At 50.6% G+C, this 15,644-nt stretch overlaps 7 protein-coding genes across 7 annotated transcripts; 2 read left to right on the plus strand and 5 right to left on the minus strand.

Annotated features, from left to right (window-relative positions):
- Window positions 1-853: 853 nt before the first annotated feature.
- Window positions 854-2,080, minus strand: AA0111_g7496 (hypothetical protein; the record flags this gene model as incomplete). Its single annotated transcript, XM_028653837.1, has 2 exons — window positions 854-1,907; window positions 1,956-2,080. 2 exons carry the CDS (start codon window positions 2,078-2,080, stop codon window positions 854-856), a joined length of 1,179 nt encoding a protein of 392 aa, XP_028504807.1.
- Window positions 2,081-2,419: 339 nt separating this feature from the next.
- Window positions 2,420-4,039, minus strand: AA0111_g7497 (hypothetical protein; the record flags this gene model as incomplete). Its single annotated transcript, XM_028653838.1, has 6 exons — window positions 2,420-2,456; window positions 2,505-2,607; window positions 2,660-2,923; window positions 2,971-3,065; window positions 3,118-3,402; window positions 3,450-4,039. 6 exons carry the CDS (start codon window positions 4,037-4,039, stop codon window positions 2,420-2,422), a joined length of 1,374 nt encoding a protein of 457 aa, XP_028504808.1.
- A 1,205-nt stretch (window positions 4,040-5,244) lies between these two features.
- On the plus strand, window positions 5,245-7,468 carry AA0111_g7498 (hypothetical protein; the record flags this gene model as incomplete). Its single annotated transcript, XM_028653839.1, has 2 exons — window positions 5,245-5,347; window positions 5,622-7,468. The coding sequence occupies 2 exons, from the start codon at window positions 5,245-5,247 to the stop codon at window positions 7,466-7,468; spliced, it is 1,950 nt and encodes a 649-aa protein (XP_028504895.1).
- Window positions 7,469-7,705: 237 nt separating this feature from the next.
- Window positions 7,706-8,828, minus strand: AA0111_g7499 (hypothetical protein; the record flags this gene model as incomplete). Its single annotated transcript, XM_028653840.1, has 3 exons — window positions 7,706-7,897; window positions 7,948-8,554; window positions 8,659-8,828. 3 exons carry the CDS (start codon window positions 8,826-8,828, stop codon window positions 7,706-7,708), a joined length of 969 nt encoding a protein of 322 aa, XP_028504896.1.
- Window positions 8,829-9,200: 372 nt separating this feature from the next.
- AA0111_g7500 (hypothetical protein) lies at window positions 9,201-9,699 on the plus strand (the record flags this gene model as incomplete). Its single annotated transcript, XM_028653844.1, has 3 exons — window positions 9,201-9,248; window positions 9,429-9,553; window positions 9,654-9,699. 3 exons carry the CDS (start codon window positions 9,201-9,203, stop codon window positions 9,697-9,699), a joined length of 219 nt encoding a protein of 72 aa, XP_028504917.1.
- Window positions 9,700-10,063: 364 nt separating this feature from the next.
- AA0111_g7501 (hypothetical protein) lies at window positions 10,064-11,754 on the minus strand (the record flags this gene model as incomplete). The annotated part of the gene is made up of 3 exons (XM_028653845.1): window positions 10,064-10,290; window positions 10,358-10,783; window positions 10,833-11,754. 3 exons carry the CDS (start codon window positions 11,752-11,754, stop codon window positions 10,064-10,066), a joined length of 1,575 nt encoding a protein of 524 aa, XP_028504913.1.
- A 347-nt stretch (window positions 11,755-12,101) lies between these two features.
- AA0111_g7502 (Chitin synthase A) lies at window positions 12,102-15,342 on the minus strand (the record flags this gene model as incomplete). The annotated part of the gene is made up of 2 exons (XM_028653846.1): window positions 12,102-13,375; window positions 13,425-15,342. The coding sequence occupies 2 exons, from the start codon at window positions 15,340-15,342 to the stop codon at window positions 12,102-12,104; spliced, it is 3,192 nt and encodes a 1,063-aa protein (XP_028504911.1).
- Window positions 15,343-15,644: the final 302 nt, after the last annotated feature.

Below are 15,644 nucleotides of genomic sequence, written 5' to 3' on the forward strand. Positions count from 1 at the left end.
AGTTCCTCCTCAAGGACCATGGAGCCTATGTCGATTTCACACGAAAAGACATTGTCAGGAAATGGATCGAGAATGTTAGTCCACCGGCTTCACTACTACAAAAGTACATCTACGAGTGCACAGGATGGATACTGTTCGATTTCTTGGGCGGTGAGCACACTTGCTGCCCTCTTGCGAAAACGTGTTCCGTAGAGTATACCGTGCCTACCGTACTTCGAACAGAGCCACTCGAAAACAAATGGGTAAAACGAATCGATAGTCTCCATCGCGCGAAAACCGAACATTTGAATCGCTGCAAGGTGGACATTCCCACACCACAGAGAGAGAGCCTGCGAACTTTGCAAAACACTGGGATCTTCAAAAGGACCTTAGACTCTGCGATGTCGCACTATGACGAGATGGATCGGCCTGATACGATGCCAGTCGAGGACCAGGTGTTTGCGTATATCAACTGGCTTCTGGCGGGAAAATACCTGGCTATGAATGTGAGCTACGAATGTGAGCACTGTAATGACTGATAATCTTCATGTTCGTGCTCCAGTTCTACCCCAACAGTAAAGTTGCCGGATAGTTCCATAATCGAAAAGTATACCAATAGGCATTGATCGCTCTTAAGGTTCTTTTGAATGCCATCAACCTTGCGGAATCGAACATGATAATGCAATGACCTTATAGTAATCTTTGTACCCTTGTAACATTTCCCCTCATACAAACCTTAGGTATCGGAATCGTTATATTACTTGTGCTGCCAAACGCCATATCCATGCTTATGCTTCTGTACAACGCCATGTGTATGTGTGTGTGTGTGTGTGTGTGTGTGTGCAAACCCTACCCAAATCCATGCAAGGGAACACTACGACTTAGTCCTCGTATCAGCGTCCGCAACTCTCTTCACTAATCCTCTAATCTTGGGCCAAAGTTCCGGTATGCGAAAAGGTTTCGAGATGGCATCATCCATGCCTGATGCCAGCGATTGTTCAATCTGTTCCATGCGTGCATTCGCGCTGACAGCTAGAATAGGAAGGCGTAGGGATTGTTTTTCAGCCCGTTCGTGGGAGGCGGAAGAGGCAGACAAGGTTTTCCTGTGCTGAGTTTGAGTAGATGATGCAGAATGAGGAGCCGACGGAGCCGCGAGGAGGCCTTGGTGTTCGTAATCGCGGATGAGCCGGGCGCAGGTAAGACCATCCATAATGGGCATTTCAATGTCCATGAGAATGATGTCGAGTTCGTGTTTGTCTTCAGTGTTAGAGCTGTCTTTCTCATTCCGCCAATAGACACTGTCCTTTAACCATTCTAGCGCCTCTTGACCGTTCCCAGCTACGCTGATGTTCCAACCAAACTTTTGCAGTTGCTTTCTAAGCACTTTTTGGTTGACGAGGTTATCCTCTACGATAAGAACGTTGAGTTTGATCGTTTGCATAGCCTCCTCACCTGTCATCGTTCTGCGAGGAACAGGTCGCGCCTGTACCGCGCGAGCGGCAACATGGTCAGCTGGTGGATGCGCGAGGCGGGTGCTGATGAAGAACGCGAATGTCGATCCTTCTTCCTTCTCGGAGTGAACTCCGATGGCTCCTCCTTGTAATTTGGTGAGAGACTTGGAAATGAAAAGGCCCAGGCCAGAACCACCATATTTGACGTGTGTGCGAGGCGTAGCTTGAGAAAACCGGGAGAAGAGTTTCTTTTGCTCATCCATGGTCATGCCGCAGCCCGTGTCCTTGACCTTGAGCCACAAAAATGCTATTCTGCCTTCGCCCCATTCCGCTTTCTCGGTAATATCGGTCTTGGGCTTTTCGTCATCGGTGAAGGTTACTTCATTCCAACATTTTGGTGGACGGCTCCAGGAACCACCGATAGTAACGGTGATCGCTTTTCGCGGGCGATCTTTAGTGAATTTGATAGCGTTGGTGCTGATTGTATCAGTAGATGGCACGGAAGCTGAAGATTATGCTACTCACAGTAGGTTTATGAGAACCTGTAATAAACGTGACGGATCGAGCATTGTCCATTCCATTCCACTGAACGTTTCATCAACGCGGAAAGTGAGCTCGATACCCGACTGATTACACTCGACTTCGAACATTCTGACTGCGTCTGAAACCACGACCGCGGGCTGAACACGCATCGGCGTGATTAAGATTAAGTTGGAATCAAGTTTAGACAAGGTAAGTACGTCGTCGATAACGCGTTTCTGATGCATCGAACACGACACGATGATGAGTAGTGATTCAATGCAGCTCTGAACTTCCGCCTCTGCCTTGGATATGTCGGACGGTTGTTTTGATCTTGCGAATTGGCGTCCGGATAGTTGTTGGAGCGAAGCGATGACTGAGTCAGCGCATTGTATTACTGCTGACAGTGGATCTAACAACAGTGAACGACGTTAGCATGTATCTCGTATGTGGTTCGTACATGAAGATGACTAACTCCTGAGTTCGTGCGACGTCATATCAATGAAGCTGTTTAAGTTAGTAAAGGAAAGTAAAACAGTGCGCGCGGAGTCTTACTTTTCTTGCTGTCGTTTAGCTTCCAGCGCCTCATCTATGCGACGCCGCTGTACGCTCTCCGCCCACTTGAAATGTGATATGTCGAACAAAGTCCCCATTATGCCTTTACTGGTCAGCACGTGTATCAATTAGTGTTCAATGCAACGTCATCGTACTTATGACTTTTCCATTTTCGTCCAGCTCTGGGTAACTCGAACTTTGTACCCATATATTTGACCGTATGCCGTCTTGGTTAATCCATGTTTTCTTTAAACGGAATTGCACCCCACTCGATTTACCGCATTTGAGCATGCCGTCCCAATCCTGCTTTACTCTCTCCACATCCTCGTTGGAGATTAGATCGAACCACTCGTACTGGTTGACAGGTGCATGTGCGTGGCCTGTAAGTTCGAAGAACTGGTCGTTGACAAAATTCATGCCTGAAACAATGTCAGAACAAATCGGATTATGAGCTGGTTGTACTCACCACTCTCAGGGACGTATATGTATATAGCTGTAGGCGAGGTCTGAGCGAATCGTGCAAACTTCCTTTCTGCAAGCCGCGCTTGTTCTAGTGCTTCCCTGAACACGAAATCAGCATATGAGCACCCTATATGCTTGGAAAGACACTTACACCTGCGCTTGTGCAGCTTCTTGTGACTTCTTCTGCGCGTTGATGTCTATTGTATTGCCGGCAATACCGATCAATTGCTTATCGTCATCGAATACAGGGACACAAGCTGAGAGTACCCATTGCGCAGCGTCTTTTGACCCTGAACGTGCCTTCCAACGCATCTCAAAAGTAACGGATTTCCCTTGGGTAAGCGTGTTCCACATGGACATTACTAGTGCTTGGTCATCTGGATAGACAAGATCCATGAATGAGTACTCGTCGGGTTTGGCGTCTCTGGGTTGGGAACTTGACTTTGTTAATGAAGTGATGAATAATGTTGCGTTCAAAGTTACCTGAGTCTATACCATGCCTCATTTGCATGTAATAGCTTTCCCTCTGCGTTATACTCAAAAACGCCAACATCGCTCATCTCCATCATGGTCTGAATACTTTCCCATCTGGCATGAAGGCTTGTGTATGGAATGTTCCTGAGTGACACTGCTCTTTCGCGCTTGAGTTCACTCATCAACTGCGCTTTTGATCTTGTGAAAACTGGTATCCGACCCATACTGAGGTCATCGTTGTCGTTCGCTTCTTTCCCTAACGAGGCTGAATCCTGCTGATTTGTATCCAACTCTCTCGCCTTTACCACTTTCCAACTGCCATTCCGCCCCGATATTTCGGCAGTCCAGACTAAACCGCCAAAGTCATATCGCGGCTTGTATTCACTCAAAGCCTGCGCCCATGAGCGGAAGAGGAGCGCTGCTCTGTCCTGGGCTGATATGGAATTGCGGAGATGGAGTTTTCGGAAAGCTTCGTTGCAGAAGAGAAACTCGAACCCCAGAGTTATTTCTCCCGCTCTAATGACGAAAAGTGGTGCTGGATCAGACTCCAGCTCCTCCAGGTCCAGCAAGCGCGCGCTGGCACACTCAGCCGACGGCATTCCGAACAGGTTCCGATGACTTTCGATGGAACATAAAGGGACAACAGGCGATTTGATGATCTGATAGTGTATGATCTTAGGAGTGTGCTCGGCACTCAGCGCTCAGCACATCCTGTAAGATGTAGTTGTAGCAATGTGATGGAAGGGGCGGTGTCCACCGGGAATGGGTGTTGTAAGGGAACTGCTGTTCAAGTTCGCCACTAGGGAAATCGAACGACAGTGATCCCAGATGGTTCCACGAGCTTGTTGTCTAAAACGATGAATATGATGAGTATGATTAAGGATGTAGTTGAGCAAGTCGAGGTGTTCGTGCGCTGTCAGTGGTACTATGTTGGCGTACCTTAGAAGCGCGACCTGGGCTGCAAGGCCGGCGAAATGCACCAATGTGTGGCATGGCAACTACTGTATGCGGGCTGGGTGGGGATGAGTCGGACCGTTCTAGTCCTCGATGGCCGGAATAACAGACTAAACGTAGATGCGTCGGATATCGGATCAGCATAGAAGAGAAGGGGACGTCTCCGGCTATTGGTCGCCGTCGCGAGTGTAAAGCTCTGATTTTGACGCTAGTTCAATCTCGACCGCAACCATGAATTGAAATAGCTGAAGTGCCACGTTCAGGGTCCAAATGATCGTCGATATCGGCCCAATTTCCCATCGACTGCTGTTGAGGCAACAACTCTTGCCCAACCCATGTGGCCCTGCAGCCTTTTCCGGCGTGTCATATCGGGATCTCCATCTCAAAGCACACACGCAAGCATCGATAATCCCAGTCAAACATGAAAGAGTCAAAAGACATCTTGACAGACATTCGGAAAGGGCAAAGCAGGTCATGTCAAGTTAATCTCGCTCTCCACAAACGGGGCTTGCTACCCAGAAGGTGTTCGCTGTCGCAACATCGACAGCCGACAGCGCTGATACTTAGATGAATCATGTTCTTACTCACAGGGTTTTCTTGTTGTTTTCGATTTTAATAGCACAATTCCTCGCTTATCTCTCTTCGTGTTTTTGCACAGGTACGAGCGGCCAGTTCACGCTACAAATCACGTGCTAGCGCGCTTTCAACCTCTTGGCGTGTAACACAGGATGAAGTCGCGACTTCTGCTTGTTGCTAACACAGCAACTCCCCGCCCACAACTAACACCCGTACACCTACTCTCGGTAACTGAGGGCACTTCTGCCTGTCATCGTTCGCTCGATTCGCCAATATGAGCGAGGATGAGTTCGGCTGGTCATCTGGCGACGAAGAGCCGTTCGCGGCTACCACAGATGTTGTGCTAGACGGAAAGCGCAAACTTACTGTCGACAGCGGTAATACGACGTCCTTATCCAAGCGAAACAGACATGAGAGTAGTAACGCCGTCATCTCTTCACCAAACACGCTTCTTGCGAATCGAATCCTCAAGGAACGCTTCGCGATAAATGGGTTTCGGCTCGAACAGGAGAGAGCCATCACTCGACTTCTGGACGGCGGTAGCGCGGTCGTTGTGTTTCCCACTGGGGGTGGCAAGAGCCTTTGCTACCAGGCGAGTCATGTCTTTGTGCAATGACTTATCCGTCTGACTATACAAGGTACCTGCCGTAGCGTTTAGATATCAAGACGAACAGCTTGGTCGCCGGACTGCCGACCAAAGCGGCGTCACCTTGGTCATCTCACCGCTCATCGCTTTGATGAAGGATCAGGTCGATGCTCTATTACGCCGCGGAGTCAAAGCTGCTGTGTTGAACTCGTCCGTCTCCCGCGACCAATTCCTGGCCACACAAGACGACCTCAAGAAAGGCCACTTAGATCTTATCTACTGCGCGCCAGAGCGTCTCAACAGCGAAGGCTTTATTGCGTCACTCAAAGACATCCCTGGAGGCATCCGTTTATTAGCTGTTGACGAAGCGCATTGTATCTCTGAGTGGGGCCACTCGTTCCGCCCGGACTACCTCAAAATTGCTCGATTCGCAAAAGAAGCACAAGTTGAGCGAGTTGTATGCCTCACCGCCACAGCAACACCGAAGGTCGCCGAAGACATTAGAGATGCTTTCGCTATACCCAAAGAAGGCCTGTTCCGGACAACCATGTATCGCTCCAACCTACGCCTCCTGGCTGAGGCGAATGGCAAAGACGCTGATTACGTGTCAAAACTAGCTGCTCATCTTGCGAAGTACCCTGGTCCTACCATCGTGTACGTGACAGTTCAAAAAGGTGCAGAGGTGCTGGCCGGAGAACTGCAGAAGCGTGGCTTCAAAGCTAGGCATTACCACGCTGGAATGCCTGCGCCACTGCGCTCGAAAACACAAGACGAGTTCCTCGTCAGCAAAGACATGATCGTTGTTGCTACTATTGCGTTCGGTATGGGCATCGATAAGCCAGATATCCGTAGCATCGTTCATTTCGACATACCTGACAGTGTCGAATCGTACAGTCAGCAAATTGGTAGAGCTGGTCGAGACGGCAAACCAAGTGTGTGCATGTTCTATCTCTCGACAAAGGACTTCTATCTGCGCAACATCTTCACTTACGGTGATCGGCCTTCGTTACGCTCACTGAAGCTTCTGATGCAGGATATATGTTCGCCAGCTCGTAGACAACTCAAAGCAGGCGATACTTTCCAACTCTCACTGTACACGCAGGGCCAAGAAACTGACATCAAAGCCATCATTCTCGGTATTCTGTATGCGCAGATGGAGTTGCATTTCGAACTCTTCCGTTCTGCTGGGGCTCTGTATGCGAAGTATAGTTACATTGTCAAGAATCCGAACATCGTGCGGAACGATGGATCGGCAGCAGCATCAGCGATTGTTAGGGCATCAGTCAAGAGCAGCAAATGGACTCACGTGGCATTGGATGATCTCGCCGATTCCAGTGGCATCACCCGAGCGGATTTAGTACGCAAAATGGACGGATGGAATGAGCGCGGTGCGATTGAACTGAAGAAAGAGGGCGTACAGAACGTATACCGCTTGGAGCGACCCTTGCCGTCCACACCAGAAGAGATTGACAACATCGTCAAACAACTTGATGAAACCATGGAAAAGACAGAGCAACAAAACCTTGCCCGGACAAAAGCATTACTGGATCTGATCACCGACAAACGCTGCTTGTCTAGGTCTATTGCGGACTACTTCGGAGAAAGCACTGATGTATCAGAAGAATGTGGACATTGCACGTGGTGTGAGACACATAGGCGAGTTGTGCTACCTGACGAGCCGCCACAATCTCCTGATCCCAAGAAGGTTCAGCAAGTACTGAAGGAGATTAGTGTACGCGATGACCCTAGGTTCCTTGCCAAGCTCGCATTTGGAATCAAGAGTCCGCGTATGACTGCACTGAAGGTCTTTTCATCCTCTGCGTTTGAGTCGATGAATGTGTGTGACTTTCCCGAGTTGTTGAAAGTTTTCACAAAGGCTTGCGAGGAGCATAGCAGGAAGGGGAAGGCGTGAGCCGAATGCGATGAGCATTCTAGGATAGTTCCTAGCCCTTTAAAAAGATGTACATGCGGTTCATCGAAGCACGCTTGCCATCACAACGATTCGTCTTTTCAGAGAAAAAGGTTATACGTGCAATCCAATCAGTTCTAAGGGCGCATCACATATGTACATTGATACTGAGTGGATTACATGCGTCGTGTATCTACAGATGTCGATTAAGACATGATATGCCTCTACAGCAAGAACTCTCTACAACTCCTTTTTCAACTTATTCGTTTGTGTCTCCTCTTTCCTCAACTCTTTCACGCCAACCGCCGGTCTGCCCGCGACTGCTTCCTCGCCACCAAACGTCTTGAACGCATTATAAAAGATCCACTCAGTAGCGTGTTCGACTGGCTCGTCGAAGACAAAGGGGAGGAACGGGACTGCTGCAAGACCAAGCTGCTCATAGTTAGAACCACATCGAAACCGAACAGCTAGAATTTACTTACCCCAATGGGTCCCCAAGTCCTCAAGGTCTTGTTCTTCGCATCCTTCAGTGCGCGCCCAGAGTACCTGACGATACTGTGGATAGTAAAAGCAGGTAGACCCATAGAAGCAACAGCCTGGAATACAGCTCTCTGCGCCATCACAGCCCTGTAATCCTCAATCGCAGGTATTTTGCCCGCAACCACCTGCCCACCAGTCAATGGGCCCCCAGCTTCACCATACTTGACACCTTCTGTACTTGTAGCATTCCTTGCCAGGTCTTGCACCTTGTCGAGAATGCCTGTACTAGCAGTCTTTCCTGTTGCCGCGAGACCTTTATCCTTGCCTTCTCCTAGACTCTTCTCTGCTGCTTCGTCGATGTAGTTCTCGGGGTGGAGTATGTGTTGGTTGCGACAGTAAGCTTTGTAGCCTTCGTGGGCAACATCACCAGTGAGGTAGAGCCAGGATATACCATAGGCACCTTTGACTAGGTAGGGATGTGCGATGGGGCGGAAGGACTCGCCAATGTCAGAGGTGTAGGCTACATAGCGGTGCGCGGAAAGCATGATGGTGCGGATTCGGGAGGCGTACGCGGCATATCGGATGTTCGTATCTGTTGTGTCTTCGGCTCTATAGTCTTGTCAGTTGAATCTATGGATCGTGAAGAGCGTCGGAGGATCGCGGACGGTCGTTCGAATGGGCATACAGAGGGCAATTGAGGGACCGTTACTTACTCGCCGTCGTAGAGCACATCCCACATTTTCTCGTCATCGTTGAGCGTGTCCTGAAGCTCTTTCGGCAGCTGTTTCCTAGCTGGTGGAATTGAGAAATCCGGTCGCGTGCCTTGACGCTCCACCGGTACGCCGTCGACCTCTACGATCTTCTTGTTGTCGTCTTTCGCCATGGCTAATGTGTTGTAAGGATTCTTCCTATGCTCAGATTTTCAAAAGATGGACAAAGGACGGACAAAAGAGAGTGAAAGCAAGTCCTGGAGAGATGCGCAGGCGTAGACCTCCATGCTTCTTTGGTACCACTACTGCCTACCCTAACCAGAGCGCACCTCGGCAGCTCGACGTCACACCCACTCAATCGTTGTGGCTGTGCTAGTTCTCACTAGCCACAACCTGTCAGCCACATACCGCCAAGACCCCATCTTCTCTTCCGAAGAGAGCTCCGCGCAAGCGCAGCATCCACCAACGCTCCACCGCACGACTCTCCATCCATTGACACTCCATCACCCCGCTTACGGCACGGATAATCCTTAAATACCGCAAAGATGGTTGCCATGTACACTATTATGGGCCGCCAGGTCGGATCGCACGTCGTATGTTCTTTCCCTTAGAGGTGTACCGGAGGAAGAAAACTTTGGTGGGAGGGAGGACCGGAAGCATTTGATGAGTGCTTCGTGGCGCATGCCTTGGAGGCCATCCATGGCGGACTTTGGGGATCAGAAAGACGATATGGACAATCATCCCTGACATGGGCTGACAAGTACTGTGTTTAGCTCGCAATGGCCACCCTCGGTATCACATTCACCGGTGCTGCGCTCTCCATGGGCGGCAAGAAGGCTGAGGACCCCACCACTCCCCCGATCAACGCAAAGAGCAGCGAGGAGGAGAGCTTCGTAAAGTGCGTACACATACCCTAGAAGTGACATGCAGCTAGCTGGTTGCGAAAGCAGCGCAGTACAGGCGCTTGTACCGGAAGACCGAGGCTAACAACATACTAGGGAGTACGTCAAGAAGGCCGCTGACAAGGTCCAAGGAAAGCAATAAACATGACGTTTGGACTGGAGCAATGATGATAGTGGACGAGAACACGATGCGGCGGCGAGATCTCTTCGGATAGCCGCAAACGTGCTTCAAGGGTGTGGAACATTGTAGATACGCCAATTGTACCAACAAGCAAGCATTGGACCGATCTATCCACTGTCACACAAGTTGCTGTTTGCCATTTTACGACATGAACATGACTGGGTATTCGATACTACAAAGCAGAATATAGACATGAGCGTGCGCTCAAAACCAAGGTATAAAGCAGCCGTCATAACCGTCATATAACTAGAAATGTGCAAGTGCGCCTCCCGTAACTCTGGACTTCTCAAAAAGTCCCCAATTTATTATCAACCGGCTTCTTCCTCTAGTCCTGGTCCTCTTCCAGGATGATCTTCTTGCTCATACTATCCACAACCTTACTATAGAATTTGGGCGCTTGCGCCCTCGGGAAGCAAATCTCTTCTGTGAGATAATCGGGCAGTAGATCCAAAAGCTCCTTGTCTCTTTGTTCGTGAAGCAAAGGCTGGTAGATGAATTCTGCGTCTTCGTAGGATGTACCGCTGGAGGCTACTGTGAGGTGGAAATGCAGTGCTGCAAAGAAGTGGTGTCAGTATATTGGTTATCCTAAGTTGAAAGGCACGTGGGGAATGCGACTTACTGCCGTTACGCCCTGTTTGTAGACAATCGTAAACGTCTTCCTCGTCTTCGGATCTCTTCACACCAAGAACAACGAGGTCTGTAAGATCGCTGTAAAAATCGACCTTCTGCTTTGCGAGTGCCGCTTCCTTGGCTGCTTCAACAGTGCCTGGCAAAACGACGCCGGTTGTCCTAGCTTTCACCGCGCTTCCCGGCACATTCTTGGTCTCTGGCTGCGCTGATCGGGCTGCTGCGAGCTTGCTCGACAATGCCTTGCTCTCGCCCTGTGCCGATGTGAGCGAGTCGGCGAGTTTCTTGTTTTCGGCAGCGAGACGCGCTGACTCCTTGGAGACTGCTGCCAGCTCTTTCTTTATCGATGCGAGGTCCGAGGTGCGTGATTGGAAATCAGATATTTGTTGCTGAAGGGCTTTGATGACTGCGTCTTGGTCTAGGGATGTTTTAGTATACACTATTGAGTTGCGTTCGTTGCGTCGTACCTTTTGCGATCTGGTCTGTCCGCTTCTTAAGCTGTTCAAAGTTCGACTCCTTTCCTGACGAAGCAGACTCCTTGAGCGTCTCGTACTTGGCTGTCATGGCGTCGAGTTTCTTTGTTAGGTCACCGACTTTCCTTCGCATGGCAGGGTCCCGCTCAGAGTCTGACACACTTCCTGTTCGTCTCACTCCAGCTGATGTTCGCCGCGCCCTGCTGTTCGGTTGGGCTCGACGCGCGGAGGGTCGCACGTGTGGTGGCGGCATGCTTTCGGGTATTTCGTCGACTTCGACTTCGACTGATTCTTCCACATCCATTGCGTCTGCGTCTGGCTCTTGTTGTGTCTCAGGGATTGTCATCTGCTCGGGCTCGGTCTCGGGCTCAGCTGCGCGTTTCGTCCCTCTTGACTTCGTCGTAGGCTTCGCCTTGGTCTCCTTCTTCACAGGCTCTTCTTTCGCGACAGCCTTGCGCCCTCTCTTTGCGGGTGCCGCCTCTTCGACCTCGACCTCCTCCTGCGCCTTCTTCGCTGGTCTACCTCTCTTGGCTGGTTTGGGCTGCGCAACCGCCTCTTGCTCTTCTAGCTCTTCCGTCTCGTCCATATCGCTTTGGATGGCTTCAGCAGGCTCCGCTGGCGCCTTGCGACCACCCTTTGCCGCTACCTTTTTCGCGCCTGCTGTCGCGCTCTTCTTCATGGCTACCGCACTAGTGCCGCTCGTTGGACGCGTCGATGATCTGCCCTTCGCAGTCGCCTTGGTCGCGGAGGCCGTTTTCTTCGTTTGTGCAGCTCCACGCGTGCTTCGCGACGGCGCTTTGTTTTCGCCGTTGGATTCGGGTGTAGGATGCGCATTGAGCTCGTCGACAGTCATTTCGTCTTCCGAAGCGGATTCGACGGTAAAGGAAATATTCGCAGCTTTACTTCGGGGCGCCATTTTGTTCTGTCGCGAAGGTTTGGTAAGGGCGGGGAGTTGGGTGTGCGGCGGCATGGGAGCGGGAGTGGCATGTAAACACACGACCCTAGCGTCACTTCCTAACACAGCGCTTCTGCCCCCGAAGACGCAACCGGATCTTCACCAACAAGGGCAATATTGTGCAGGGAGGAATTTGGCATGAAAGAATCGTTATTATGTACAAAAAGCTATATACTGCTACAGTAGAGCGGGCTTGGTTGCCCAGCCCAGGTATCATCCCAAAGCATGTATCCAGAACGCCTAAGATCAGTTCGTCGTGAAGTCATAGCATACGCGACATTACTGTCAAAACCTTACTCGCTGTACTTTTATCTCCCAACACTGCTTCCACCCCAATTGCTAGGCGCCAGACTGCTAAGCTTACTGGATACTGTACTGCCAGAGAACCAACTCGATGACACACCGCCGCCAAATCCGAACTTCCACCACTTCTTCCCACCATACTTTCTGCCGCCACCAAGAACAGTTCTATTGCTCTTCTTGTCGTCAATCTTGTCTTGCCATTTGAGCTTTGTTTCCATGATCGCTTGGATGGAGTTGATGATGAGGAAAGTCGTGGAGCCAATGGCGCGGAAGAAAGCAAGGCCAGCGACAGCCCAGAGAATGAATGTCAAGTAGAAATTGTTTGTCACTTTGCGATCCGAATATGCTTCACTGATAGCCATGGCGAAGATAGCGTTTGAGATAAGCCAGATGACAACCATGTAGGTTCGGACAGCACGGTAGTAGTCTTCCTGTTGTTGCGACTCGGAGATCGGAGGCTCAGGTACTTCGACACGATCACGAAGATTCCGCAGGGCTTCGTCGTAACCACTGTCGATATCCAATTGCTCTGATGGCATTTCGAGTTCGACAACATCCTTGTTCTTTCCCTTTGCGTCTCCTAGATCTGTCTTCGCTACGTTATCACCCTTAGTTCCCCAGGTGATGTCGTGTGTGTTGCAGAAGGCGTACACTTGGAGAGTGGCGATGTATGACGGGAGAAGAGCGAAGTATTGCGCACTGGACGTGAACATGTGCCAAGGATCCAGGTACATGAAGGACATGAGGAAGTAGAGACCAACCGTCGTCCCCATAGAGACAATAAGGTTGGTGAAGACATTAGCCCCTATTGTCTTTGGTGCTTTTGGATCTTTGAGTTGGACGATGACGATGTAGAAGGAGGCGAAGGTAGTGTACGCCATGATGATACCGTACATGACCATACTCCAAAAGAACATCTTCTTGGCTCCTTGGGGTCGATTACCCATAGACAGGATGAATTGCATGCAGATGAGCAAGGTGCATGTGTAACGTAGGATGTAGAAGATGTATTTTCCAATGTTGTGGCCGAAGGGATCGAGTTCCGGGTCTGACAGTGAGCCAGCAACGAAGTAGAATGTCAGGTAGAAGTTGGCAAGCGAAAAGAACGTGAACAGAAGTTGCACGAACTGGTACACGAATTCGATGTGGAGGAGGATCTTGCGTCCGATGGTATGGTCAGTCGCCCATACTTGCTTGAAATGGAGCAATGAGTAGACAGCGGCGAAGAAAGCACCGTTCAGCCATCGTCGACGTTGGGAAATGAATTCAGGTACAGCATCTGCGATGTGTTAGCTTCGGTAATCGATAAGACTGGCGAACATTCTTACCTGGCACGTCAGTCTCACCAGTTGCCGCTTTGACGTATTTTAGAACCCATTGCTCGCTACGCTTTGCTACAAGCTCCCAACATAGGATACGATCTTCAGCCAGATACATGTTTGCCGTGAAAACGTCTGCATCTTGACCATGAAGCGTTTCTCCCTTAAAGTACTGGCTAAGGGGACCGTGGCCTGTGTGGTCGTTCTGCAACGCGTGATAACGGTATGCTGAAAGCGCACCAGGCAAGACAGTAATGTACCCAAATACAGACTCCAATGGCTTGTCGAGGATATTGGACATCTTGTATTCGAAGTTCTGCGATGCGACGAGTGGGTTGAGAAGACCAAGCCAGGCTTTGCCTTTACCTGCCTTGATTTCTCCAGCAGCTCCAGCGACAGAAGAGTCGGTGTCGAATGCTTTCCACAAGTGGTACAGGGCTTTGGGTCCAGGTTTGGTTCCCACGTCGAGTAGAATGCAGACGTTTGGATTAAGCGCCCGTCCGAAAGCGTTGAAGAACCAACGATGCGAGTTCAGCTTCTTCGAGTTCTTCTCCTTCAAGCAGAAGATCATTTGACACGGCACAATGCCCTTCTCCGCGCCCTTGAACTTAAGATCTGAATCCAAGGAGACCTGAGTGGTGTATTCGTATACGTGAGCTGTGACCTCCTTCTGGTTCACGTGGTTCTTCGCGATACCTTCTTGGAAGCATCCCATTGCAGCGATGGCATCTAGCGTTCGAGGATGGACCTTGCCACGACCGTCTGCGATGATGCACACAACAATCTTTTGCCATCCGTCTTTTCCCCAAGTTCTTGACTTCATGCGCGAGCAGAAATGGCTGATGTTCTGCATGACACCGTGCATTGTTCGGGTGAAGTCAATCTCGTTCTCGTTGTACATGGTAATAGCGATGAACAACTCCGTCTCCCGCTGATTCCCGATATTTTGGCGTAATTTGTAGCCACGATCAATGTAGTCATCTGGGTCGCATGTGACAGCCGTATATCGCATGTGCGTGAACTCGATGTCATCTCGTCGCGGAAGGAAACTATGGAGGATGGTCGGGATCTTGCACTCGAGAATAAGTTCACCGTTGATCAAGCGAACCTCCTTCTTCGTCATTACTGCATCTCGCGCTCCACGTCGTTCCTGTGCGCCATCTGGAGCTGGCCCGTAGTGCTCTGCCTTCTCGTCGATTTCAGTGTATATGTCCGTATATGTATCGTCGCTCATGTAGGAGTCCCGTGATCGCAGGTCTGGTCTGTCGTCGCCAATGTCGGTGAAGGGGTCGTCGTCGTCGTGAATTGGTATTGAAGTCATATCGGTCATGTCCATGGTGTTCTCAGATCCGCGAGAGCCCGGTCTGGCACCATTGGTGAACAAGGGCGCTGGAGGTAGTGGTCGCTGCGGACTGCCTGGCCGTGGGCTGCCATGAAGGTCTAGTGGCTCGTATGAGTTGACTGAAGCTGGTGGCCGCGAGTAGTCGTCTGATGTGCGAGTGGGTGAGTATGGCCGGTCGGGTGATAATGGCCGCCGGTAGGGAACATAATCGTCATCTGGCGGTGGCATGTTCGGTGCAGTATCCATCACTGACGGCGTCCGTGATAAGCCGGATACTGAGGATGATGTGGGGTGGTATGTGCGCGATACTGGCGATGGAGGTCTGCGGAGATCACGTAATTGTAAGTCTGGGTCTTGTGATCGTACGGTTGTGGAGAGCGCCGCGTAGTTTGCGGTCTCCGAATTGATCATCTTCCTTCGTGGCATCTGCGTAGGTGCAGCAGCCGTGCTGGACGTTGAACTCAGCGCATCGCCGGCCTCGCGCAGGAAGTCGTGAATGTCCGATTCGGCAGCCTTCTGCTTGCCCACCTCAGACATGGTCATGCGCGCGCCCAACTCGGCAGTATTGCTGTTGGCACTTGACATGTTTGAAGTGTCCTCGAATGAGGGTCTTCTGGTGCGGATGAGATTGAGTCCAGAATGCAGGACGCAAGTGAAAGAGAGACAACAAGGAAGACAAATACTCACTGCATATAGCTTTGGCTGTCATCCACGTTTGTCAACAAGCGCATTGTTGATCCTCCTTGTAGTTGCTGAGGGGAGCCGTCATCATAGTCATATGCAGGTGGCCGTCCATAGTGTGAACCACTGTGCGGTGTGGACCCGTCCATCGTATGTGTGTGCGCCGCGAAAACAGAAATGGGTATATGAAAAGTGTCGTAATTCTT

Source organism: Alternaria arborescens, assembly GCF_004154835.1.
Source record: "Alternaria arborescens strain FERA 675 chromosome Unknown contig_17, whole genome shotgun sequence".
In the NCBI taxonomy this organism is placed as follows: domain Eukaryota; kingdom Fungi; phylum Ascomycota; class Dothideomycetes; order Pleosporales; family Pleosporaceae; genus Alternaria; species Alternaria arborescens.